Source organism: Saccopteryx leptura, chromosome 2, assembly GCF_036850995.1.
Source record: "Saccopteryx leptura isolate mSacLep1 chromosome 2, mSacLep1_pri_phased_curated, whole genome shotgun sequence".
In the NCBI taxonomy this organism is placed as follows: Eukaryota; Metazoa; Chordata; class Mammalia; order Chiroptera; family Emballonuridae; genus Saccopteryx; species Saccopteryx leptura.
The window spans coordinates 332,259,040-332,283,282 of record NC_089504.1 but is presented as its reverse complement, the minus strand read 5'-3'; the positions used below and the strand labels follow the sequence as shown (position 1 = coordinate 332,283,282).

Below are 24,243 nucleotides of genomic sequence, written 5' to 3'. Positions count from 1 at the left end.
CCTATGTGCCCTGGCCGGGAATAGAACCCGGGTCCCCCGCACACCAGGCCGACGCTCTACCGCTGAGCCAACCGGCCAGGGCCTGAGAGCATTTTTAAAAAAATTTTTTTAAATTTATTTATTTTTTACAGAGACAGAATGAGTCAGAGAGAGGGATAGACAGGGACAGACAGACAGGAACGGAGATGAGAAGTATCAATCATTAGTTTTTCATTGTGCATTGCAACACCTTAGTTGTTCATTGCTTTCTCATATGAGCAACCCCTTGCTGGAGCCAGCAACCTTGCGTTCAAGCTGGTGGGCTTTTGCTCAAACCAGATGAGCCTGCGCTCAAGCTGGCAACCTCGGGGTCTCGAACCTGGGTCCTCTGCATCCCAGTCCGACGCTCTATCCACTGCGCCACTGTCTGGTCAGGCAATTGAGTGCATTTTAATACAAGAACTCAAGGTCCCGGCCTGACCTGTGGTGGCGCAGTGGATAGAGCGTCGACCTGGAAATACTGAGGTCGCTGGTTCGAAACCCTGGGCTTTCCTGGTCAGGGCACATATGGGAGTTGATGCTTCCAGCTCCTCCCCCCTTCTCTCTCTCCTCTCTCTCTCCCTCTGTCTCTCTCCTCTCTAAATATGAATAAATAAAATAAATAAATAAATAATTAAAAATTAAAAAAAAAAAAAAGAACTCAAAGTCCCTGGGTGAGAGAAATGCAGCATGTGGACATTGATTAGCTGTGAAACCAGCACCAGTTGTCTTAGAGGTTTAGAAAAGGAGGGGTATGGGCAAGTAAAGAAAACCTGGATTAATGGGTGGCAGGTCTGGCCTGCATTAACCATTCCCCACGCTGTCCCTAAGGAAGTCTTACACCCAATATCCAACAGTCAGTTGCTGCTGTAGGTGGTGTTGGTGGCGGCAGATGACCTGTACACTGTTTTTTTTTTTTTTCTTTCTTTTTTTCTTTATTCATTTTTAGAGAGGAGAGAGAGAGGGGGAGAGACAGAGAGAGAGAAGGGGGGAGGAGCTGGAAGCATCAACTCCCATATGTGCCTTGACCAGGCAAGCCCAGGGTTTCGAACCAGTGACCTCAGCATTTCCAGGTCAATACGTTATCCACTGCGCCACCACAGGTCAGGTTGTACACTGTTTTTAAAGAGGTCATTGCTCACACTTCACTGACATAATAGGACTTCAGTCCCTCTGATTCACTCCCCCTCTTTAGGGCTAATTTGGATAATGTGTCAAATTGGAATCTAACATCTAGAGATAGACTGCCTGACCTGTGGTGGCGCAGTGGATAAAGCGTTGACCTGGAAATGCTGAGGTCACCGGTTCGAAACCCTGGGCTTGCCTGGTCAAGGCACATATGGGAGTTGATGCTTCCAGCTCCTCCCTCCTTCTCTCTCTCTGTCTCTCCTCTCTCTGTCTCTCTCTCTCTCCTCTCTAAAAATGAATAAAAAAATGATAACATGCATAGAGATAGACTGAGGGGAGGATGCTGACATGTTCAGACAGTGCTTTAGGGACCTGGTTAACTTCACAAGCCCACTGGCTTCCTGAGGATTGGGAATCTCCCTTATCCTACATGGTTCAGAGGATCTGAGAACAGGGAGAGGAGTAGGAGGAGGCTGCAACTCCATCAGAAAATGGGTTCAAGAATTACTCTTTGCCCTTTGCATACTCAGCTAAGGGTTTCTAAAAGCTGTTGCACAGTGGTGGTGGCATGGTGCATGGAGCTTTGGCCTGGGACGCTGAAGACCTAGGTTTAAAGCCCAAAGGTCCCCAGCTTGAGCGCGGGCTCCTGGGCCTGAGCGTGGGATCATGCACATGACCCCATGGTCGTTGGCTTGAAGCCCAAGGTGATTGGCTTGAGCAAGGGGTCTCTGGCTTGACTTGAGCCACCCCCACACCAAGGCAATCAATGAACAACCAAAGTGCTGCTATTATGAGTTGATGCTTCTCATCTCTCTCCCTTCCTGTCTCTTCCTACAAAAAACAAAAAAAACTTTTCTGTCTACCCACTTCTGTCCCCAGGAAGCAAACATTTTTTCTTGCTTCCAGGTCCCAGCAGCCTCTCTCCCATAAAGCGATAAAAAGAACCCAAATCTCATAACTACCCTTTTCTCAGCATCTCTTGGCTGCAATATCTTGGCTAAGAGAACAGGACGGTCACTCAAGCGGATGGTCAGACATACTCCGCACACTCTACTTCCTTCTTTTCCTCGGTGGAAGCGCGCCAATTAGACGCGGGAGGAGCTTGCCTGCCTGTCTGCGTCAGACCTCCCGCCACCCCTCAGACACCTCGAATCTTGACTCACCGCCCCCGCTTCCTCCTGCTCTCAGTCTCTCCCTTGCTCCGCTGGCATTGAGCGGTGCAGCGTGGCGCGGCGCGTGGGCGTGCTGCGGGGCGACCATGGCTGTAGACTGTTACCTCCGGTTCCCACAGTAACAATCGAAAGCCACGGTTGCCCTGGAGACGCGGGGGCGGGGTGCGCTGCAGCTCCAGTCAGGCTGACGTCAGGACCGCGGGTGGGGGCGCGGGGGCGGCGCGCGGGGACCCGGCGCAGGACTGCTACGCGGCTGAACCGTGTGCGTGTGGGCCCGCCGCCCCTCGCGGTCCCTGGAGACCAGGGAAAGGACCGCCTGATGGCGGAGCTTGTGCTGGATCAGTACCGCGGACAGCGGCGGCACGAGCTCAAGCGCGGGGCTGAGAACCCTAGGGGACAGAGGGCCCGGGGGGCGCGGCAGGTGGCAGGGTCCGCGGTCCTGGGGCGGGGCCAGGCGTCGGTGGCCGTGACTGGAGACTGTTACTGAGGGTGGCCCGGGCAGTAAGCAGTCTACAGCCAAGGTGGCGGCGCGCTGCCCGGGGGCAAGGGGGTGGCCGGGGAGCAGAGGATAGGGGGGTTAGGGGAGTGCCTCCATCGCCCGTAGTGGAGCTGGGGGCGCTGCTGCTCTTTCTCCCCTGCGTCTCCCGCGGACAGGCACGCGGACCTTGACGTCAAAGCCCCGTGACGTCAAAGATGTCCCAGCTAAAAGACGGTTCCGGCGGTGGGGGATGTCAGTGGGGGTGGGGCGGGCTGTCCCGACGAGGCCCCGCCCCCGGTCCTGAGAGGACAGCTCCTCGCGCAGCGGCAGGATGCTGTCGATGTTCGTGTGGGCCCGCCGGTGTGATGTAGAGGGACACAGAGGGAGCAGCCCGACCGACGAGACGGGGTGGGGGCGCCCAGGCTGAATGCAGGGCGGGGGCCCAAGAGAGCAGCAGCTGCTGTCCGCCTCTGCCGGCCGGGGGCAGCGAGGCTGAGTCACTGCGTTGCGGGGAAGGGAAGGAGGGGGCGCGTCTCCTAAGGCGCAAGCATCTTCGCCCCACTTTCTTGGGAGGATGGCGCAGGAGCCCCAGGAAAAGCGGCTGGGACTCTGGGGTCCGTCCTCTGTTCGATGCTCCTCCGAAGTGGTTGCGTCTCCATCCGGGTGCGGGCAGGTGCTGCACACAATTCTGCGTACGCCTCCGGCCCGGGCTCCACCAGCTGCGAGGGAACCCGCGCCCCGCACCCTATCCCCAACTCCACCCAGAAGGGGCCCTCCAACCTGCCGCCTACCGTCCTCTTCATTGCCCTCCTGTCCGTTTCTGCCGCCCGTCAGGCGGGCGGTCCTGCTTACCTGTCCAGCCGCGTCGCGCCCGCGCCCGCGCCCGCTCGCCTCCTGCAGCCCGGCTGGCGCGGCGGCTTTTATAGTCGCGCGTAGTACTCGTGCGGCGGCTCATTCATGCGGCCGCGGCTCCTACACACTGACGCGCTGCCGACGTCAGCAGGGAATTTAGGAAACGGGAAGAGGGGCTATTTATAGTAACGAAGGGATGGGGGTGGGGACCTAGGCGTTGGGGAGCTGGGAGCAGGAGCAGGGCGCCCGGAAGCAGAAACAGGGGGGGAGCTTGTGCCCCCCGTACCAGTCTACAAGGGGTTAACTTTCCGGAACTGCTGGCTGGGGCCGTGGGATAGTGTCGGGAGGTCGAACGAGATTCTTACGTGTTCATTCACTCTGGGACACCTGGAGCGCAACCTCCCCCTCCCCCAGTCTCCCAAGGTCCTCCTCACCCGGTAGTCTCCACTCCCACACCTCAGCTCCTGAACCCGACAGCTCTGAGACGTCGCAAGATGCCCAGCGGCGGCGTTATACTCTTGACCAGGAGGTGTTGTCACCCCGGAGGGGGGGCAGGGGAGGAAGCTGGGCCCTTGGAGAGCAGCATCTAGAGCGCTGATGTAGGGGAATAGTGGGAAAGAGTGGGGGGGGGGAGCTCAGGAGTGTTGGAAGACTTTGCAGGAGGAAGCTGGGCATGGAAAGAGTTCCCAGTGCGGATCCAGGTTTCAGTCGAGAGCTGGAGACCCGAGGCAAGGCAGAAAAATTGAGTAGGGTGGCTTGGACTCCCATAAAATGAGCAAGGGAGGGTCCTTTGTGGGGGAATTGGGCAAAAGGTGGCAGGAGAAGAGGGGTGAGAGGAAGAGGATCCTCAGTAAGTGGAAGAGGGGGAGGACAGGTCAGCAAAGTCAGTTTCAGACCCGGGCACCCAGCAGACCGAGTTTAGGACCCATCTGTGGGATGATGGGCATTGGCAGAGCCCGTATGATGGTGATGAATGAAGGAGACCAGGGACTCAGCAGCTTGGCAGAGACGGTTCTCAAGGGGGTGGCAGAGACCACTTCCTGGCAGAGTTATGAGTTCCTAGAGGTTAGAATTGGCAGGAAGAGGACATGCTATGTGGGGCAAAGTTCCCCTGGACAGGAGCAGGGAAATGAATGATCCTGGCCCCAGCCTAACTCCATCAATTGAGGTGAGTTCTAAATGTAGGAAGGGAGTGTGTTCAGAGAGCAGAGTTGGGTTGGGGTGGGGAGGAGGCAGCGCCAGGCCAGAGCAGGAGGAACTAGAGAGGGCGGGGAAGGTGAACAATTGAAGAAGAATGAAGGCCACAGGAGGGCAAATAGACTGGGGCCAGGTCTCTGAGACACTCCTATATACAATAGGTGTAAGGACAACTTGAAGGTAGGGGCTGGGGTGTGAATTAACTTGGAAAGTGGGTATTGGAGAAGAGTGTTAAAAACAAGGACAATGGGCACAGCAGATACCGGGATGAGTTCACAGTGGACAGAGTCTACTCCTGCACAAAAGAGACAGAGACCTGAAGGGCGGCTCCTTGTGGGTGTAGGATCTGGCCCCATCAAGAGGATAAAAGATTACAGCAGAAATGAGGTCAGAGAGCCTGACCTGTGGTGGTGCAGTGGATAAAGCGTTGATCTGGAAATGCTGAGGTTGCCGGTTTGAAACCCTGGGCTTGCCTGGTCAAGGCACATATGGGAGTTGATGCTTCCAGCTCCTCCCCCCTTTCTCCCTCTCTGTCTCTCTCTCTCTCCCTCTCTCTCTCCTCTCTAAAAATGAATAAATAAAATTAAAAAAAAAAAAAAGAAATGAGGTCAGAGAGATTCTCCAGAACCTTTAGGATCTGGCCACTGTGAGTTTTTTTTTTTTAATTTTAATTTATTTTTTAAATTTAATTTTCTTTTTTTTTTTTTTTTGCCTCCAGGTTTTTGTCTCAGAGGTTATCTTCTCCAGGAATGCCTTCCTGCCTGGGGGGAGAACTCCTATTCATCCATCAAAGCCCAGCTCTAAGAGTACATCTGAGACTTCCCGCCTCCCTCCATCACTCTGTTCACTTTTCCCTCTCACCGCACAGCATGACCGTCTCTGCCCATAATGGCTGGCAGCTCAGGAGATAACCATTTTCATTCTTGGAATCTCATCACTTCCCCAGTGATGATACCATAGAGAGACAGAAGAGAGGATTGGCATAAGATTGACACAGAACACTGAGTGGAAACAGGGTGAGGGTGGCCTCAGTACGCAGTGTGAGTGAGAAGAGCGTGCAGGGACCAGGAGCCGCCTCCTGGCCCCGAGGTTATGATATGAAGTCGCCTGCGGAGGAAAGGGAGCCTCTTGGGGGCGACCGAGCCCTCATTGTCTGTCTGGGACTGAGAGTGGCCGCGCCGGCATCTCCTCAATGAGTGACTCAGCCATTACTTCTGGAAGGGACTTGGGGGCTGAGGACTCGTGGGCCGCAACGGCGGCCCCCCATCTGCCCAGTGGCCCTGCGTGGTTGTTAAGTTCTCCAAGGCTTAGGAGAGACGCGATCTCGGCGAACCTCACCGGTTACTATGGTAACTCTGCGCCCCAGCTGGGCGCTGAGGGAAGTGCAGCCAATCAGAAGCTGCAGGCGTTCCTGGGAACCCACTCCCACCCTCACGTGTGGGCGGGGGTCAGGAGGTGCGGGGAGGAGGCGGAGCGTGGACCGCGGCGAGATCTGATGCCCCCCACCAGCCTGATGCTGGGCGGCGTGGGAACACTTCCGGAGTAGCCCAGCGAGTGCCTGCGCGTCAGTGCCGGCTCCCCTCCCTCCCAGAAGGGGAGTCACCTGCAAAAACCGGTCTTTCAAGTGGGGCGCAGGACCTTGCGGGGGATCCCAGGCTGCAGGCCCTCTAGGCCCGTTTCTCTCGGGTCTGTAGTTTGGAGACAGGGTCTTCCAATCGGATCCCTCAAAACGGCTCCCTTGGGAATCTGGGGACTGGATTTGTTTCTGCAGGAACCCTAAGAGGCGTTGTCCAGCTATTCCAAGTCGAATATCCTGGGGTCCCTCCAGAGACCAAGTTCAAGGAGAGCTGTTTGGGTAAACCCTCTGCTCAGGTTCACGGAGGGCCCGGGACTTGGACTCCCAGAAGGGGGCAGGTGTGTGTTTGTGCAAAAATATACGCGCCCACGGGTGTTGATACTTCGAGGGCATCTGAATGCAAACGGACTTATTCTGTGCACACCTAACACATGTATCTGAATGAGGGTAGGTGTGCTTAGACATCCAAGAATGTCTAAGAAGAGTTTCAAGGATCCTATTTTCTTCTTTCTCCCTTAGGATTTCCGTAACATCTACTGTCACGACATCTACATCTCCCTCCCAACATCTACTGTCACGAGAGTGCCCTCCTTGAGGGCAAGGATCTCTCCGAATTGGGGCAACGTGAGAAACCGAAGACATGTATACGGAAGCGTTTAGCTCAAAACCCCGGGGGGCTGTGGGCTCGCAGGTCCAGGGCTTGGGTCCCCAGGTGGGCATATCTAGGAGGATTAACCTGCGAATAGGCCCCTCCTCCCCGATCCAGCTGCGCATCTGCGAGCCTCTAGCCCAGGTGCGCAGGAGGGAGGTCGCGGCTGTTCAAGGCAAAGCCCGGAGAAGCCACGAGGTGGCGCCATAGCTGCAGCAGAGCCTGCCCGCCCAGGGCGCTCCAGATAAGAGTGTGCGGAAAGCGCGGCGGGGCTGAGACGCGACCGGGACGCGGGGAGGACGGAGCAACAGGACAGACCGACCGGGGGCCCGGCGGGCGGAGGGCAGCGCAGCGCAGCCACGTCCCCCCGGATCCGCTGGCAGCCGGGCCCGGGGCTTTCGACATGCCCCCCAGGTGGGTCTCGGGCTGGGGACCGGGAGGGACAGGGGACCCGGACAGCCCGGTCCTCGCGCTCTGGACGTCTTGGGTGCATCATCCGATGCAAGCGTCCCAATGCGGCTGGCGTTGGGAACTACGGGTGTCGCCCCTGGAAGACTCAAGACCACCGGGTCGCTACTCTGCGCCGGGTTCACGGCGGGGTCAGCGGCCGGGCCGGGTCTGCCTGCACATGGGCTGGAGAGGCGAGGGGAAGGGAAGGGGAGAGCTGACGGGCGGGGCTGGCAGGGGCGCTGTCCTGGCACAGCTCGGCGCCTGGCAGCGGGGCGGGTGGGGCGCCGGCTAGGAGCTGCCATCACCGCGGGGAGGGAAGCCCGGCCCGACTGCGGCCGCAGGTAACGGGCCGCGAGGCCCTGCGGGCCAGGCGGGGAACAGTATCGGGCCGGCGAGCGGGCGGGTAGGGCACCTCAGGGCTCAGCTCAGGCCCCACTGCTGCCCGGCTGCTGAAATGAGGGGCGAGGAAAAAAGCTGGGAGCCAAGGGACTGGGACTGGCGCGCCCTCCCGGCATGTCTGAAGTTGGGAAACTTTTCCCTAAGTTTGGGGCGGCGGAGTTCCCATGGAAAAGGGGCCGAGGGGAGCTGCGGAGAGTAGGTGCCAGGCCGTGAATGCAGCCCTAAGGCCGACGCCGGGCCGGGACTCGGGTGGGGCGCAGGCCGGGGTCAGGGCCGCAGCCGGCTGCGCCGTGCCCGCCCGGGGCGCTGCCCCCTCCCTCCCCTGGGAGCTGCGTGGCTCCCCCCTCCCCCCCACCTGCTTCCTGCCTCAGCCTCCTGCCCCGATATAACGCCCTCCCCGCGCCGGGGCCCGGCCTTCGTGCTCTGCCCGCCACCGCAGCGGCTGCCTCCGCTTCCCGCGCCACGGCCGCCGTCCGGGCCCCATCTAGGGCCTGACAGCCCCCAGCCAGGCGGCGCCACGGCAGCCACGGCGCTCCCCTCCTCCGGATCACTTCCCCCAACTGAGGCAACTTCTCCCGAGCCGGGAGGCGCTTTTCATTCGGCTCCCTTAGATCCCACTTGGGCAAACTTCTCGGCCCTGAATGACTTTTCCTGAAGCGGACATTTTCCTCAAATCGGGTAACTGTCTCCGAAAGGGTCACTTCGCCTAAACAGTTTTCTCCGTCGAAGTCCCCAGAACCCAGCCTGTGTGCCAGTGCCTCCAGGCAAGGGGGTGCAGGCCTGCTTGACCTCCTCTCCACAGCCACTTTCTTCCTTCTGGTCCGAGCTGCCGGCCTAGGCTTCCACACTCGGAGGCCACTCATCCTCCACCAGTGCCCAGGCCGGTGCTCGATGCCCCTGCCTAGCTGAGGGGAAGGGGAAGTGGAGGGGAGAGGCGCAGGGCTGGGAACCGGCGGCGAGGGCTCCTGTGGCCCTGACCAGACTGGTGTCTGTCCCCGCAGGAGATTGTGCTGGGCAGACAATGCTGGACACGATGGAGGCGCCCGGCCACTCGAGGCAGCTGCTGCTGCAGCTCAACAACCAGCGCACCAAGGGCTTCTTGTGCGACGTGATCATCGTGGTGCAGAACGCCCTCTTCCGCGCGCACAAAAACGTGCTGGCAGCCAGCAGCGCCTACCTCAAGTCCCTGGTGGTGCACGACAACCTGCTCAACCTGGACCATGACATGGTGAGCCCTGCGGTGTTCCGTCTGGTGCTGGACTTCATCTACACAGGCCGTCTGGCTGATGGCGCCGAGGCCGCGGCAGCAGCGGCCGTTGCTCCGGGGACCGAGCCGAGCCTAGGAGCCGTGCTGGCCGCTGCCAGCTACCTGCAGATCCCCGACCTCGTGGCGCTGTGCAAGAAGCGCCTCAAGCGCCACGGCAAGTACTGCCACCTGCGGGGAGGCGGCGGTGGAGGCGGTGGCTATGCACCCTATGGGCGGCCAGGCCGGGGCCTGCGGGCCGCCACGCCCGTCATCCAGGCTTGCTACTCATCCCCAGCGGGGCCTCCGCCGCCGCCCAGCGCGGAGCCGCCCTCGGGCCCCGAGGCCGCAGTGAACACGCACTGTGCCGAGTTGTACGCCTCGGGCCCCGGCCCAGCCGCTGCACTCTGCGCCTCGGAGCGCCGCTGCTCTCCACTTTGCGGCCTGGACCTGTCCAAGAAAAGCCCGCCGGGCTCCCTGCCTCCCGAGCGGCCGCTGGGCGAGCGCGAGCTGCCTCCGCGCCCAGACAGCCCTCCCAGCGCCGGCCCCGCAGTCTACAAGGAACCACCGCTTGTCCTGCCGCCGCTGCCGCCACTGCCCTTCCAGAAGCTGGAGGAGGCCATACCGCCTCCGGATCCGTTCCGTGGCGGCGGCAGTCCGGGACCCGAGCCCCCCGGCCGCCCTGACGGGCCCAGTCTTCTCTACCGCTGGATGAAGCACGAGCCAGGCCTGGGCAGTTACGGCGATGAGCTAGGCCGGGAGCGCGGTTCTCCCGGAGATCGCTGCGAGGAGCGCGGCGGGGACCCAGCCACTTCCCCTGGGCTAGCGCCGCCGCCGCGCTACCCGGGCAGCCTGGACGGGCCTGGCGCAGGCGGCGACGGCGACGACTATAAAAGCAGCAGCGAGGAGACTGGCAGCAGCGAGGACCCCAGCCCGCCTGGCGGCCACCTCGAGGGCTACCCATGTCCACACCTGGCTTATGGTGAGCCTGAGAGCTTCGGTGACAACCTGTATGTGTGCATCCCGTGCGGCAAGGGCTTTCCCAGCTCAGAGCAGCTGAACGCTCATGTGGAAGCGCACGTGGAGGAGGAGGAGGCGCTATATGGCAGGGCCGAGGCGGCTGAGGTAGCAGCGGGAGCCGCCGGCCTGGGGCCCCCTTTCGGAGGCAGTGGGGACAAGGTAGCTGGGGCTCCTGGCGGACTGGGCGAACTGCTGCGGCCATACCGCTGTGCGTCATGCGACAAGAGCTACAAGGACCCTGCCACGCTGCGGCAGCACGAGAAGACGCACTGGCTTACCCGGCCCTATCCATGCACCATCTGCGGGAAGAAGTTCACGCAGCGCGGGACCATGACGCGCCACATGCGCAGCCACCTGGGCCTCAAGCCCTTCGCATGCGACGCGTGTGGCATGCGTTTCACACGACAGTACCGCCTCACCGAGCACATGCGCATCCACTCGGGCGAGAAGCCCTACGAGTGCCAGGTGTGCGGTGGCAAGTTCGCACAGCAACGCAACCTCATCAGCCACATGAAGATGCATGCCGTGGGTGGCGCAGCTGGCGCAGCCGGGGCGCTGGCGGGGCTGGGGGGCCTTCCCGGCGTCCCCGGCCCGGATGGCAAGGGCAAACTCGACTTCCCCGAGGGGGTCTTTGCTGTGGCCCGCCTCACGGCTGAACAGCTGAGCCTGAAGCAGCAGGATAAGGCAGCCGCGGCCGAGCTGCTGGCGCAGACCACGCACTTCCTGCACGACCCCAAGGTGGCGCTCGAGAGCCTGTACCCGCTGGCTAAGTTCACCGCGGAGCTGGGTCTCAGCCCGGACAAGGCGGCCGAGGTGCTGAGCCAGGGAGCTCACCTGGCTGCCGGGCCTGACGGTCGGACCATCGACCGTTTCTCACCCACCTAGAGCGCCCCTTGCCAGCTTGCCTTGTCGCTGCCGCCGCCACCGCCGCGTGGCCCTCGGCCCGTGCCCCCACGGAATAGCAGCGATCAGGCAAACCGCACTCGGACAACTATAGTAGAAGCAGCAGTGTCACTGCAGTGGCGGCGGCCCCACCCCTCTATGGGCTAGCCTGGCCTCACTGCTTTGTGCCTTAGCCCGGGGGATGGGGTCGAGAGGAAAACCCGGGACGGGGGTGGGTTGGGGGAAGGGAGATTTATATTTTTGATATCAGCTTTGACCAAAGGAGACCCCGGCCCTTCTCCGTCTCTTCCTGTGGTTCGTTGGCCCCCTCACCCAGCTCCGTGATGCTCTTGGGGGTAGGGGTGTCACTATTGGGGCGCTTCCAGCCCTACCTCCGGCCCTTGCGACCACACCCATTCTCACTGTGAATCTCCCCGCTGGGGTCGGAGCGTCGGGCAGATTTGGGGAGCTGGGAGGGGACTGAGCCGGCCGGAGGGCCCCCTGCCCCCCGCTCCCGCCCGCCCCGGGACTGATAATGTGAAGTTCCTCATTTTGCACAAGCGGCACTAGCCCCAGGGCCAACCCTTCCCCCTCTTAAGTCAGAGGGCTGACACAGCCCGGCCTACCTGGTCTCCCACTCCTGCGGTGTCCCCTTCTCCCTCCCTGAGGCCCCGGACCATATTTATTGCATGCGCCCAGGGCAGCCCCAAATCCCGAGCCCAGGTTGGGCTGGGCTGGAACGTGGTCTCTTTAGCTCCCTCCTACTTTTTTGTATATTTTCTACCTTGTACACAGGCTCTTTCAGAGCCGCTTCCATTTTCTATACTCGAACCAAACAGCAATAAAGCAGTAATCAAGGACCCTGGACCCTGTAGCTCTCTTCCACCCTGCACTAGGAACAGAGTGGGTGGCGGGACCAGTCACAGGGCCCTTCCACAGGTGTAGAAGCTTGGACCTTCCTTCCTCCCCAGCCCCACAGACAGATCAGCAAGAGGTCAGGTATGTTTCATAACTAAAAATTTATTAAGGAAACAAAACCAATGCTGCGAACAGGACAGAAAGGAGAGCTGGGTCTCTCTCCCACCCACCCAGTCATTAGCCTTCATCCAGAGGAGAGGATCTCAAGGAGAGGCTGGGGACACTTTCCCAAAGAGCCCAGTCTTCTGAGGCCACAGGGACTCACACCCTCAAATCCATTGGCCATGGCTCTCCTGTACAGCCCCTCCTCCTTTTGGGCCTCAGAAGGGCACAGCCTTACTCCCATACTCTAGGCAGGCTATAAAGTCAGACAGGGGTTCTGGGGGTTACCTCCATTGGTCCCATCAAAATTTACTGTTGGCTCCACCTCAAAACCTTGTCTTCCCCTCATCACTGTCTCTGGGTTGAGAGAACACATTCCTAGTAGGAAGCCTCTTGAGTGAGGCTTTGAATTCAGGTGCCAGATAAAGAGGCAACAAAATACTCAAAGGTGCTGTGTTGAGATCTCGGGCAAAGCTAGAAAAAGGATGAAAACTCCTGGCTAGGTATTGCTCTCTTCCAGTTACTGGCCTGGAAGCTTCTCAGAGCACTGGGGCCTGGGAAAGGAGGTGTGGGGTGGGAAAGCTCAATTAGACAGGTACTGGAGGAAGAGGGAGATTCAGAGTGAGAACCCCCATAGCAAGGAGCTGAGGTGAGGAAATTGAGGGGACCAAGGAGGGGAGAGAGGTGTGAGGGATCAACTAGGAGGAGGAGGAGGGTGGGGATGATTCAGGGGGTAGGAGGGAAGACAAGGAGAGGGGAGGAGAGAAGTGAGAAAAATCTGAGGAAATTTTCTTCAGTGGGAACTAGAGCAAAAGGAAGGCCAAAGACAGGAAAGGAAGCAGGCAAAGGCCACCCAGGAAGTATGGGCCTGAGACCAGATGCTCCTTCCCTCTATAGACCCATGACCATCCATGGGGAAAACAGGTGGCAAAGTATAATGGACCCAGATTGATAAGGGAAGGAAGAACAGCAGGATGGATGTGTATGTTTGGGGTGGGGGTGGATAGACGTGGGAGTCAAGGGCTGCTGTTTGGAAGGTGGTGTCGAGAGCCCAACTTGGGTCCATGTGGAAATCCAGGCCTCAAGGAGAAAGACACACCCTGGGCATGCTTTCCATGGCATGACCAAGCTTGGATACATTCAGGACAGGGGTCTGAAGCAGAGTAATGGGACCTGTGATTTCACTGGCATCTGATGGAAACACTAACCCCTTTGCCCTATCACCACCTGAGAAAGTGGCTGAGTTCACAGGCAGAGGAGGCCTTCCCCTAGCCCTTGAAGTAGGCAGGGGGAGGGAGAAAGGCTGCGAGCATGGGCAGCCTGTCTAGCTTGCCCACCTGCAGTCCCACCTGCTGTCGCTGCAGCCAGCCACTTCCCTACTAAATCTCCACAGCCCAGGAGGGTCCCAGCAGCTTCTGCCCAACCCTTGGGAGGGGCTCTGTGAGGACTAGCTCCCCCACAGCACGGCCACAGTGTGGGTTGGAAGAGGATGGTTTATTGTCTGGGTGATTGGTGGCTCAGGCATGTGGCCATCTTCCGTGCTGCACTGGGCACCTGGTGGCCTCTCAGGAACGGTTCCATGGGGGATGAGCCCTGGTGTGGCCCGCTCAGCCCACCTGCGCCCACGTGAGGAAGGCCGGGATGTCCCGCACAGGCACATTCCTCGTCAGCGCTTTCACACGCAGGTTCCGGTCATCAGTCAGCAGCACCACCTCCCGCAGTAGCCGGATTGGCTCTTCTGTTGGCACAAGAGAGGGGAAGAACTGCACTGAGGGCAGGAGGCAGAGGCACTGGCTGCCTCTCCTCTCTCTGGAAGTGAATATGGTCCTGGAGGTCAAGGCCAGGCATTTCTTGGCCCTTCCACAAATCCTTGCCCTCATGCAGATGATAGGCTAAGGATGCCCCTTCCCTCTGGCTTACAGAGGGCCAAGCTGGGCCAAGGCTGCCCTTCTGCTTTGGACCCCTGCCTCCTGCATGGGATTGTGCTGCTTTGTGTCTTGAGAGCTGCCCAGACCACTGGCCTCTACACACCCCTCTCCCAGTACACATACTCTGAACTGAGGGAGCAGAAGCCCCTTTCCTACCACTCCTTCCAAACTCAAAGGCACTGTGTTGAGTTCTCGGGCAAAGCTAGAAAAAGGATGAAAACTCCCGGCTAAGCATTGCTCTCTTCCAGTTTCTGGCCTGGAAGCTTCTAGTTACTGCACGGCTGGCCCCCAACTCAGAATACTCATCTTATTATGCATCCTCTCCCTCCAACACTAGCAGGTTGATGCTTCAGGTATTAAGAGGTAGAAAATGAAAGATGGAATATAGAGTGTCTATAGACTGCCAGATGTAAGCAGAGCGGTTAGCTCAATGCAGGTCTGAGGGGAGGAGGCCATACCAAGTGGCCCTGAGGCTATAGCCAAATGATTTCCTCTATTAAATAAAAGTAATCCATGGTGACAATCTCTACAGCACAGGGGAGACAAAAAAAGAAAGATCAAGTTAGGCCCATCCTCCCAGTTTTCTCCCTCATGTGTCCCTGGCCTTGTTCTCCAGGGTAGATCTTCCAGATTTCTTTATGCACATGTACAAGTATATATACTTGTTATATAAACTTTCCCTCCTACAATATTATCATCATACTAGCCATACTTATTTTATTCAAATTTTATATGTTTTTAAGATCTTTCTATATTGGCACAGACAGCTTTCATTCTTTTTAGAGTAGGAAGATGCCTTCTACCACCTCTCTTCCCCTAACTCCCTAACCTTTTAATGTATTGGGGAAAATTTAAACTAGGGCCAAGTACTCACACAAGGGACATCCCCACCCCTGGCAAAGCCCCTCAGGTGGCAAGTTCACTCCTTAGTCCCAGGCTGGGGCCAGGCCAGCAGACAGAAGGCACAGGAAACATCCTGTAGGGCCTACTGCCTGCCGGCGCTGCCTGGGCTGGGAGATTGCAAATGTCCATGTTGAACCTGAGAAGTTTCAGGCTTTCCAGCTCCAAGCAGGGAGGCTGAGACTGGCTGTCAGCCTTGGGAGGAGTCTGGGGGAAGAAGGAGGGAGAGGCACGTGGGGCTGGTGGTAGGGAGAGGTGGAAGAGGGTGTGAAGGGAAGTGAGGGGCTGTGGTGGGCAGAGGAAAAAGGAGGTAGCCATGGGTACAGGGGCTGCTCTGTGACCACTTAACTGCCTGGGCCTGACCCTCTGGGGAGTGTGAGTGCTGTGCTGTGTGCGGCTCCCAGCTGGCTGCCCAAGTCTGTCCACAGCCTCGCCATTCCTGCCCTGGGACTCAGACCAGGAGAGTCCCAGGCTTTAGGTCAGCCAACCAAGGCCCAGCACTGCTGGCAGGGGTCTGCAGGGGTTTCTGTGGATACTTTGAGACATTTTTAACAATAAACATCCTCTGTTTTGACACTGGTAACTTCACTTTGTTAGAAACCAGAGACTGTCATCTTGTCAGGCCCTATCCGCCATAATCCACATGATTTTAAAATTCAACATCGTTTACACATAAACATTTGGTGACAGTTTCTCTGTGAATCTGACAAGTTAATCTGCTAAGAATTCACACTGACAAATGGGGTTTGATTACACCAGCCGTTGCTGATGTAATTCTGATAGGGGCGGTCCCTAGGATGGCAATGGGTTCCTGTAGGCTGTTTGGGGTGAAGTGGGGTGGGGGTGGGGAGACTAGTAGGGCCAAAGCCAAAATGTGTCTCTGCTAAGAACGAAACAGCTCTGAGGCTGGGTGGGGCCACAGCAGTATCTGAACCATACTTCCCAACAAGGCCTTCTGCACGCCTGCCTACCTCTCCCTCAGAAGGTGACCCTCTAGGAAGCTGCCTGGGAGCAGAGCCCAAGCTCCTCTGGCTCAGCGAGGACTCCTTTTTACCACTCGAATGCTCTAGATCTGGTTCTAAAGGACAGTATGTGCAAGCCACATGGTAGGACCTGCCTGAAGAAGAGCAGTTATGGACTCATTACCAGAAGCAGGCACAGAGACTGAGCAGGAGTGAGGGGCTGCACTAGTGTGGGTGGGAGAAACAGCAGCAGAGAAGTCAATCCCCAGACCAGCCTGGAAGCCAGACCCAGGAAAATAAGCAGAGGAAGTGAGTGACAATGACTAAAAGACAATGGCAAGATAGTAAATATATGTAGACAGAAGCCAAATGGTGAGAATGGTAAGTTCTGCAGATGACACTGAACTAGGAGGTCTTAGGAATTCCTTCCAAAAAAAAGAGAAATGTCATATTCCTGGGAGTCAAGAGCAGAAAACACCTGAGCTTCATTGACTCCAAGGGGCTGTGCAGGAAAGTTCCGGGTTGAATGAGGTGCCCCAGCCCTCCCTTGCCTCCAATTCCAGCCAGCCTGTGAAGTCCTGTAGCTTACCAACATAGAGACAGGAAGAAAAAAGCCCACTACTCACTGGGGAAGTCCCTCCACCCCCAGCCTGATACAGGGTAAACATCAAGGATGAACTAAGAGGATGAGCATGGCTCTGAGCAGGGACCACTGGGGACTGTCCTCTCAGAGCTGCAGAGGGCCGGGCTCAGGAGACTAGGGCCAGAATAAGCTACACTGAATCATAAAGACATTCTTGCTGTCAAGAGAACTCACTGAGGACCCAAGAAAGGAAATGGATACACGCCGAGCGGGAAAGCTCGCGGCCTGAAGCCTGGCTTCCTGGGCTAGGCCCATCCCTAGTTGGCCCAGGGTCCTCTGACATTTCCCGGGCGGTGCGGAGCTGTGATAGGAGGGTCTGACTTCCAGAAGGGCAGGAGACTGAGCTTGCCTGAGGACTGACCCCCAATTCCTCAAACTTGTCCCCAGCCGAGGATGGCAGAACAAGGTAGGGGAGGGAACAGATAATCCTGAGGCAGAGGCAGAACTGTACCTTTGCTGGTGGGCATGAAGTCCTTAGCCTTGTCTTTGCAGTAGTGAAGGCAGCAGGAGAGGATCAGGTCATCATTGTTACCCTGGAAGAAGAGAGTGTGAGAAGTGCTACTGGGCAGGAGGGGGCGCCATGTGGAGGAGGTGGAGGCACAGGTACACTCTGCCTCTGGGGTGCTGGGAAGGGTCACCTCCCAGAGTCCCTCCCATACATGCCCTGGCCCTACTTGGCTGAGTTCACCTGTGCCATGTGTGACACGAAACTCCCATTCCTAGGCTTCGATGGTGGCTGCCCAGGTTGACTGACCTTTTTTTAACCCCCACGCCTGAAGAACCTGTTCTGAAGGCTGACTATAGGCATGACTTCTGCTGGGGGTCTCACCAGCTGGCCAGTGATGTCCTCACTGCGGAAGGCAATGGATTCAAGTTCGTTGCCACGGCTGGTCAGCGCCCGTAGGCAAGGGTCCCGACTCTCAAATCGCCGCTCAAGGAACTCGATGGACTTCCGGGCCTTTTCTTGTACCACTCGAGCATAGCCCCCAGCCCGGTGGTCCGTCTCTTGACCCTTGGCCAGGCCGTCCAGCTCATTGATCACTGGTGAGACACAGTGCCACAAGGTATCAGCCTCAGCAATCAGCAATTGTGTCAGTCTGCACCCTAGGCCTCACTTTCCCAGCCAGCCCCTCCCCAGAACACAGAATCCACCCTGCCCCACAGAAGTGTTCCAGTGAAAGTAGGGGATGATGGGGAGAAAGAAGCATCCCAGACTTTCCACAGTGCTCGCTCCTCTTTCTGCCTCGTCCTCCAGGCCCTGCACTTCTGGGAGGAACTTACAGGGATTTTCAGGAGCTGCTGTATTCAGAGGAAGAAACCTGGCCCCTCCATCACATTCCTTAGTTATAGGATCAAATTGAAAGGGTCTCTCAGGAGAGGTAAGGGTATGCAGCAGCTAAAGGGAGAGAGGCACTCGCCTTCATCCCCTTGGGCCCCCAACCACAACAGTTCAAGAAAGAGCAAAGTTCTACACCCCATGCCTCGGCAGAGGGCAGGGAGGTCACCAAGTCAGAATCAGCTGTCATGGCCTAACTTGCAAGAGCCCTGGTATTCCCCAAAACCATGCCCTTGGCACATCTACCTCCTCTGATACTGCACGTGTGTGTGCGTGTGCATGTGTGTGTGTATGCCTGTCTGCCTGCCTGCCTATGTGTCTGGGACACGGCTTCATTTTCTGGTGAAGATTCTTTCCAAAATTCCAGCCAAAGCCTGAGGTCAAGTGGGAAATATGCACTCCTTGGGGGCTCCGGGAGAGTTTGGGGTCTGAGGCCTCTCCTCGGTGCAATGATTCATGGCTTAGGGAATCAGCATGAGCATGCTGTTCCATGGTGAGCCTGGCACTCACTGTCTGGGTATTCAGAGACACTTTCTGGAAAAGGCCCACGTGGGAACACACACCCACACACACACACACCACACACATGATCATGCTTTCAGCAACCTGAGGCTCCAGTGTCCACATACTGTATTGTCGAGGTTGGAGAGTAGTGGTGGATGAGTATATGGTACAACAAAGAGAACATCAAACACAAAAAACTGGTATTCCATCCCAAAATCTGCTTTCCTGCTTCCAAACTAAACAGGCTTCAAAAGGGAAGCTTGTTTGTGCTTCTGCACCAGGCGGGGCTTCTCAATGCTGGGGTCAGGCCTAAGGAGCATGGAGCAGGTTAAAGAGCACAAGAAACAAGCAGGAAAGGCTGTTGGTTTAACCCTTTGTGCTCTGGACATAAGACAGGAGTCCACTGAGGGAGCCTCATTAAACAGGAGCTCCCTCTATAGTTCCTGATGGCCCAAGGCCCTGCCCAGCTGAGAAAGGTTCAAAGAGGCTGGCCTCTTTTAACAGAGTTGTCATTTCCCAACGCCCTGGGGGTCATCTATTTATTTGGCATGCATCCTATGGGTTTTCTTATATATTTTATCTCTCCACACCAAATCTGGCTTTCTCCACTGAACCACAGCTCCTCAAGACCAAGGGGCTGCAGTTCTGCCATTCATTGGAACACCCAGGAACAAGGAGACTATGTACACAGTAGAGGTACAATCCATGCTGGTGAACAAGAACCCTACTATCTTGGGATGGTGTCTGAGGCTCCTTCTAAGTCTTAGGGGGCTCCTGAGATGTCACCTCTCTTAGTTATACCATTTCCTGACTATAGCAAAAAAAAAAAAAAAAAAAAGTCCAATTTACTTTCTTCCCCTGAAAATCTCCTGGTAGGAAAGCACAGAGACCTGTAATCCTGAAAGCCACCCTACCCCAGGACCTAGTGAGGGGAAAAAGGAAGTTGGAACAACATGATGATATTGTTGCTCTGCCTTGGGGAGAAAAGCTGCTCTATGTTTGAAAACAGAAAACCTTCTCTTAGGTCTAAGAGCATGGGTTTAAGAGGTTCTGGCCAGGCCACATGGGGAGGGGGAAGGAAGACAGGGAGGGTGGAGGCGGGACGAGGGCTGCTTCAGTGCCAACATTCTCAGGTGGTGCTAACGTGTTTCCCACAACCCCCCAGGGTTCTACAGCCTCTGCAGGGGCGGATGTTTCCTGCCCTTTGTTTCCACCCTCATCTGGCACTAAGACACTTGGGACTGGGAGGGAAGGCCCAATGGAACATCTTGGCATAGATGTCAGAGGTGGCTTGGCAGGCAGACTGCCAGTCTGGCGGCTTTTCCAGAGGACAGGGCTCCCAAACTTGCTCCAAGTGGCTGCTGAGAGGGGGACAATAAAAAGCCTGGGCTTCCCAATCTTCTCCCAGACACTCTCCTTCCACAGAACAGCCCTCAGCTACATTAGCTACATCAGCTAGATGAGGCAGGAGCCCACAGCCCAAAGCCCATGCTGAGGCTGACCTACCACAGAGCTCCAAGAACTAAGGGTGCCTAGACAGTCTCCTGGAGACAGCCCAGCTGGGCCCCTTTGGCCTGAGGATGGAAGCAAGCTAGCTGGTCATGAGATGCTGACCCTGCACCAGCACCAATGACCAGACAGTGGTAAGGGCCCAAGTGGCAGGAATCCACAGGCATGAGCCAAGGGCTTGCTCTGGAGGGTTTCTGTCGGCCTGGCCTTAGGGTGACACTGGCCAGAAGAATGCTACCTCGAACCAATAGAATGATCATGAAAAGCTACAAGACAATCAGACCAAAGGCATCTAACCACTTCAAAATCCTCCCAGCCTCCCTGCCAGACCACCCAGCAGCACTGCCGTTATCTGCCAGGGCTGACTGTTTACCAATAACGGGAACCAGCTTTGCTGTTTTACTGCAAGCTTTATAAGGATAAAAACAAGGGCTGGGCTCATGCAGCCTCTGGTTGCTGGGACACAGGAGTCCATTTGCTCAAGCAGTTTAAGCCATGGATCAGCCATAATAATTTGAAATGCTTTGATTATTAAACAATTTTCCTTGCCCCACACATTCCCTACTTCCCTGCAAATCCTGTCTTACATACACAGCAGGGCTCTGCCTGCCGGGCCACGGGCAGGGGACATTTGTGTAGAGGAGCTGCTGTGTACGTGCAGGGCTGCTGTGGCCTGACTCACCAATGAGGGGCACCACCAGGATGTACTTCCTGCTCTCCAGAAGCCGTGCCAGACTGGCCAGGTGGTCAATGAAGCCGTTGGTGTCTGGTACAAGGAATAAGGGTCTGATCTCGAGCTCCATCTGCCTCATCTGACTCTGGTCCTCCAGGACAGCCTAGAGGGGGCAGAGAATGGTGAGTGAGCCAAAGAGTGAGCAGGCAAGTGGGTGGGTGAGCAGAGCCCTGACTCCACAGTGTGTCAGCATCCTGCCCCTGAACCTCTTTCCCCTCCAGAGGAACAGCCAGCCCCCATCAGGCCTGAGAGACAGGCTCAAGGGCTGGGCAAGGCACTGCAATAAAAATCAACATAGACCAAATGGCCCAGGGAATGGGGCGTGACTAAAATTCTGCGTTAAGACTGAGAAAGGATCGGATGGTATTAAAAATAGCAGGTCTCTGAAAGTAAGACCCTGAGCTAAAAATCTCTAAGGGCAAGTTAGGTTCCTTAGATATGAAAGAAGTTTCACATATATTATCTAAGCAGCATATAGAGGGGTACTTTTAAATAGACACTTTATATATGTATATATATATTTCAAACAGAATTTGTATCTCAATTTACTTCACTGTGTAGTTAAAAAAGTTAAATTCAAAGACTACCAAAAAAGTAATGCTGACAACTAATAAAAGCAAAGTCTCCCACAGCAGCAGGAGTCGGCAGGGTGTGATGGATTAGGACCCAATTTGCAGGTCTGAGCAGAGCAACACTCAGACCTGTAGGAACTGCCACCTTCCCCCAACCCCACCAGCAGTGTTTCCTAATGTTAGTCTTTTGTGTTCTACTTGCATTCTTCTGCCACAACTCTGTACAATGTGTACTATTATTACTTGATTTTTTTCCCTTTAAATTGACTTTAAGTCAACTCATTTTTTTGCTTAGCCTCCTCTCAAGCAATGATATCCATGGTATCAAGGGTTTGATAGCCAAGTCATATTTACTAGTACAAGCCCAATTTCCATAAGGAAAAGTCAAAGTGTCTCCTAGGCATGACCATTAAAAAACCACCTTACGTAGCACCCAGCTGCCTACGCATCACACCTTGGAAAGCACATGGCCGAGTGCCTGCTTGCCTCACAGCTGGTCACATAGTTCAGGGAAGCTCCATGCACATCTGAGAAAGCCCAGTTTTCTTCAGTCTGACAAAGCCTTATGTGTGGCAATGGCTCTGGGTATGCCTGTCACTGTAGAGCAAGGTCACTATTGTGTGGCTTCCTCTTCTGGGGGCCATGGCCAAGCAGCACACTGATTTGCTGGCATCTACTCAGATGTGTGCTCCTGACATTCAGAGCTGGAGGGCACTCACACAAACCTGGCAAGGGCCAGGCAGGCAGGTCCCAGTTCTGTCACGCCCTCTCATGGCCTTCTACCGCACACCAGCTTGCAAGGCCACAAACACAGGCTCAGGGCCGCGGGGTAGATGTGCGTGCCAAGTGAAATGGGGCCCCCAGTGCTGGGCCCTGGCCACTAACAGTCAGTGAGGAAGGCGATCAGGTTTCACTGGCAATGACAGTAAAACTGAAAGGGCATGCCTTTGAATGCTGGGGGTGGTTCTCTGTGACCTGCTGGGGACCTCTTCCTATGAGTAAGTTGTTACTGCCACTGCCACCACAGCAGATGGAAGGCACAAGCCACAGGACGCTGGCAGGCATGAGATGCAGCTGAGGCCCAGTGTGCTGGTCTTCCTATTGCTCTCACCTCATTTGGGGAAAGTGCCACTGCTGCTGGCCACCATCTCAAGGGACTTGGGTCACTGTCCCTCTCCATGGGGGTGACATATATTTATCTAGCTCAGTGTAGGCATTTTTTTTTAATTTAATTTTTTATTGAAACATAATTGACATATAACATTGTGTAATGGCTTGGGAATTTTTTAAGAACAGGACACAGTCCCAACTCAAGTTCATGAACAGCGCTCTACTGTTTCTCCTTATACCGAGGGAGCATCGGCATTTCTGTTCCTCCTTTTCCTAGCTCTTGGTGATCTCTAGCCAGCGTTTCCACAGCCAGGAACGTTTTTCCTGGTATCAGAGGCCCTGAAATCTCTTTCTGGGTGAGAGGAAACAGAACAAGCACTGACACTGGTGAGGAAAGGCAGGGAGCACTGGTGTCTGTGGAGACAAGGCCTCAGGGTCCTAACTGAGGTCTGTGGGGACAGGGCCTCAGGGCCCTAACTGAGTGGTGCATCTAAGCACTGCCCCACTAACTCCCTTCACAGCTCAGCTTTACTGCCCCCAGAAATGACGTTCCAGCCCTGGTTTGTCTCTAAGGAAGTGGAACTGGCTGCCTATTTTGACCCTGTGTGAACAAGATCACCTAAGACCTCATACCCCATCATACCTTTAGAGCTGGCAACAGGCAAGAAAGCCTTTAAGATAATTGGACAGGGGAGGCTGGGGGCTAACTGAGCCTACTTGTGTGAAGCTCTGAGTTAAGTTCTGGCTCAGGGCCAGAAAGGTGAATAAGGGCCATAGCTTCTTAGGGAGGTGACAGCTTGGTTGGTTCCCCAGGGGCAGGGTGGGGTCAAGCTGTATGAGGGTGGTCAGATTTGTGCTGCCATCATCCGGTCCCAGGGACACCCGCAGACAACTTCCCTTAACCTGGCTCTGCCCAGTGAGTCACCATACAACTGCTTCCTGTTCCCCACATGCCCTCGTGAGTCTCAGGAGATAAAATGAAGCTGCTCCTGGGGTACCAGTGGGCCTCTGAGGGGGGTCATACATGGGTCATGAGACTGTCTCAGTCCCCTCCAAAGAATAGCAGACTGAGAAAGGATTGGGAGTCCGCAAGCCCTTTTCTGTGGGTGTCTCTGTTTCCGGCCCTCTCTGAGTGGTGCTGTGTGTGTGTGTGTGTGTGTGTGTGTGTGTGTGTGTGTCTGTGTTTAGCATTTGCCCTCCCAACTTTTCCAGATTTTACCCGTCAGATTCCTGGCAGCTGTGCACGGCGCCTGTGCCGGCCGTCACGTCCCATTCCGATCTCTGGGTCGCACGGTGAGAGAAGGACACAGGATGCGCAGGGAGTGAAAAAGTGATGTCGGTGGGAGAGTGCCAAGTCCCCACTCATAGCCATGGGACGCTCGGGGAGAAGGGGGAAGCATGCTGCTGTAGAGTTCAGGGGCCGGTAGTGAGATTTATTTTTGTTTGTATGAGTAAAAAGCTGCAGAAGCCTCTGGTGGGGGTGAGAGGGGATGTGCAACTGGAATGCTGTGATTCAGACAGACTGGCCCTGGCCTGGAATCAAGTGTGCTGACCCGGAAGGAGAGCTCATAGGAACCCTTCTTACTGCAGCTAAGACTGGGCCACAGCGGTCCTAGGACAGTGAACTGGAATCAGGGAAAACACAGACACTTTGAATAAGACCAATGGCAACAAGGACCAAGTTGTCTTAAAGCAGGGGTCTCAAACTCACGGCCCGCAGACTAATCCACAGGCTTACTTAATTTTATCCAAAATATTTTGAACTTCGTGGATTAGTCTGCGGGCCGCACAAAATTGTTCGGCGGGCCACATGCGGCCCGTGGGCCGCGAGTTTGAGACCCCTGTCTTAAAGTGTGCAAGAGACAAAGAACTTAATTCTGTTTCTGGAAGGTGCTAAGTAACCAACTTTCTCTGAAGCATGAGAGCAACCCTTCCGCAAGCTGGTGGGGAGATAATCCACAG

The 24,243-nt window shown here is 56.2% G+C and overlaps 2 protein-coding genes across 9 annotated transcripts in view; one reads left to right on the top strand and one right to left on the bottom strand.

Annotated features, from left to right (window-relative positions):
- Positions 1-7,346: 7,346 nt before the first annotated feature.
- Positions 7,347-11,924, top strand: HIC1 (HIC ZBTB transcriptional repressor 1). 2 transcript variants are annotated; one of them, XM_066363501.1, is made up of 2 exons: positions 7,347-7,484; positions 8,921-11,924. In XM_066363501.1, the coding sequence occupies exon 2, from the start codon at positions 8,941-8,943 to the stop codon at positions 11,065-11,067; it is 2,127 nt and encodes a 708-aa protein (XP_066219598.1). In that variant the 5' UTR covers positions 7,347-7,484; positions 8,921-8,940; the 3' UTR covers positions 11,068-11,924. The 2 variants fall into 2 exon arrangements, with proteins under 2 accessions (XP_066219598.1, XP_066219597.1); XM_066363500.1 differs by lacking the exon at positions 7,347-7,484 and adding an exon at positions 8,403-8,597.
- A 719-nt stretch (positions 11,925-12,643) lies between these two features.
- Positions 12,644-24,243, bottom strand: part of SMG6 (SMG6 nonsense mediated mRNA decay factor) — a 285,008-nt gene continuing 273,408 nt past the window's right edge. For all 7 annotated transcript variants that reach the window (XM_066363488.1, XM_066363494.1, XM_066363493.1 and 4 more), the window contains 4 exons: positions 20,549-20,702; positions 17,347-17,558; positions 16,969-17,050; positions 12,644-13,822 (listed from right to left, as the gene is read on the bottom strand). In XM_066363488.1, coding sequence (XP_066219585.1) covers positions 13,692-13,822; positions 16,969-17,050; positions 17,347-17,558; positions 20,549-20,702 — 579 coding nt within the window. In that variant the 3' untranslated portion in view covers positions 12,644-13,691. The remainder of the gene's footprint in view (positions 13,823-16,968; positions 17,051-17,346; positions 17,559-20,548; positions 20,703-24,243) is intronic.

Excerpts from the sequence above, each read along its gene's own strand:
- HIC1 (XM_066363500.1), top strand. The coding sequence starts at position 8,561 with ATGACTTTTCCTGAAGCGGACATTTTCCTCAAATCGG. Across the intron at positions 8,598-8,920 it reads GGACATTTTCCTCAAATCGG|GAGATTGTGCTGGGCAGACA; the intron begins GTAACTGTCTCC and ends CTGTCCCCGCAG.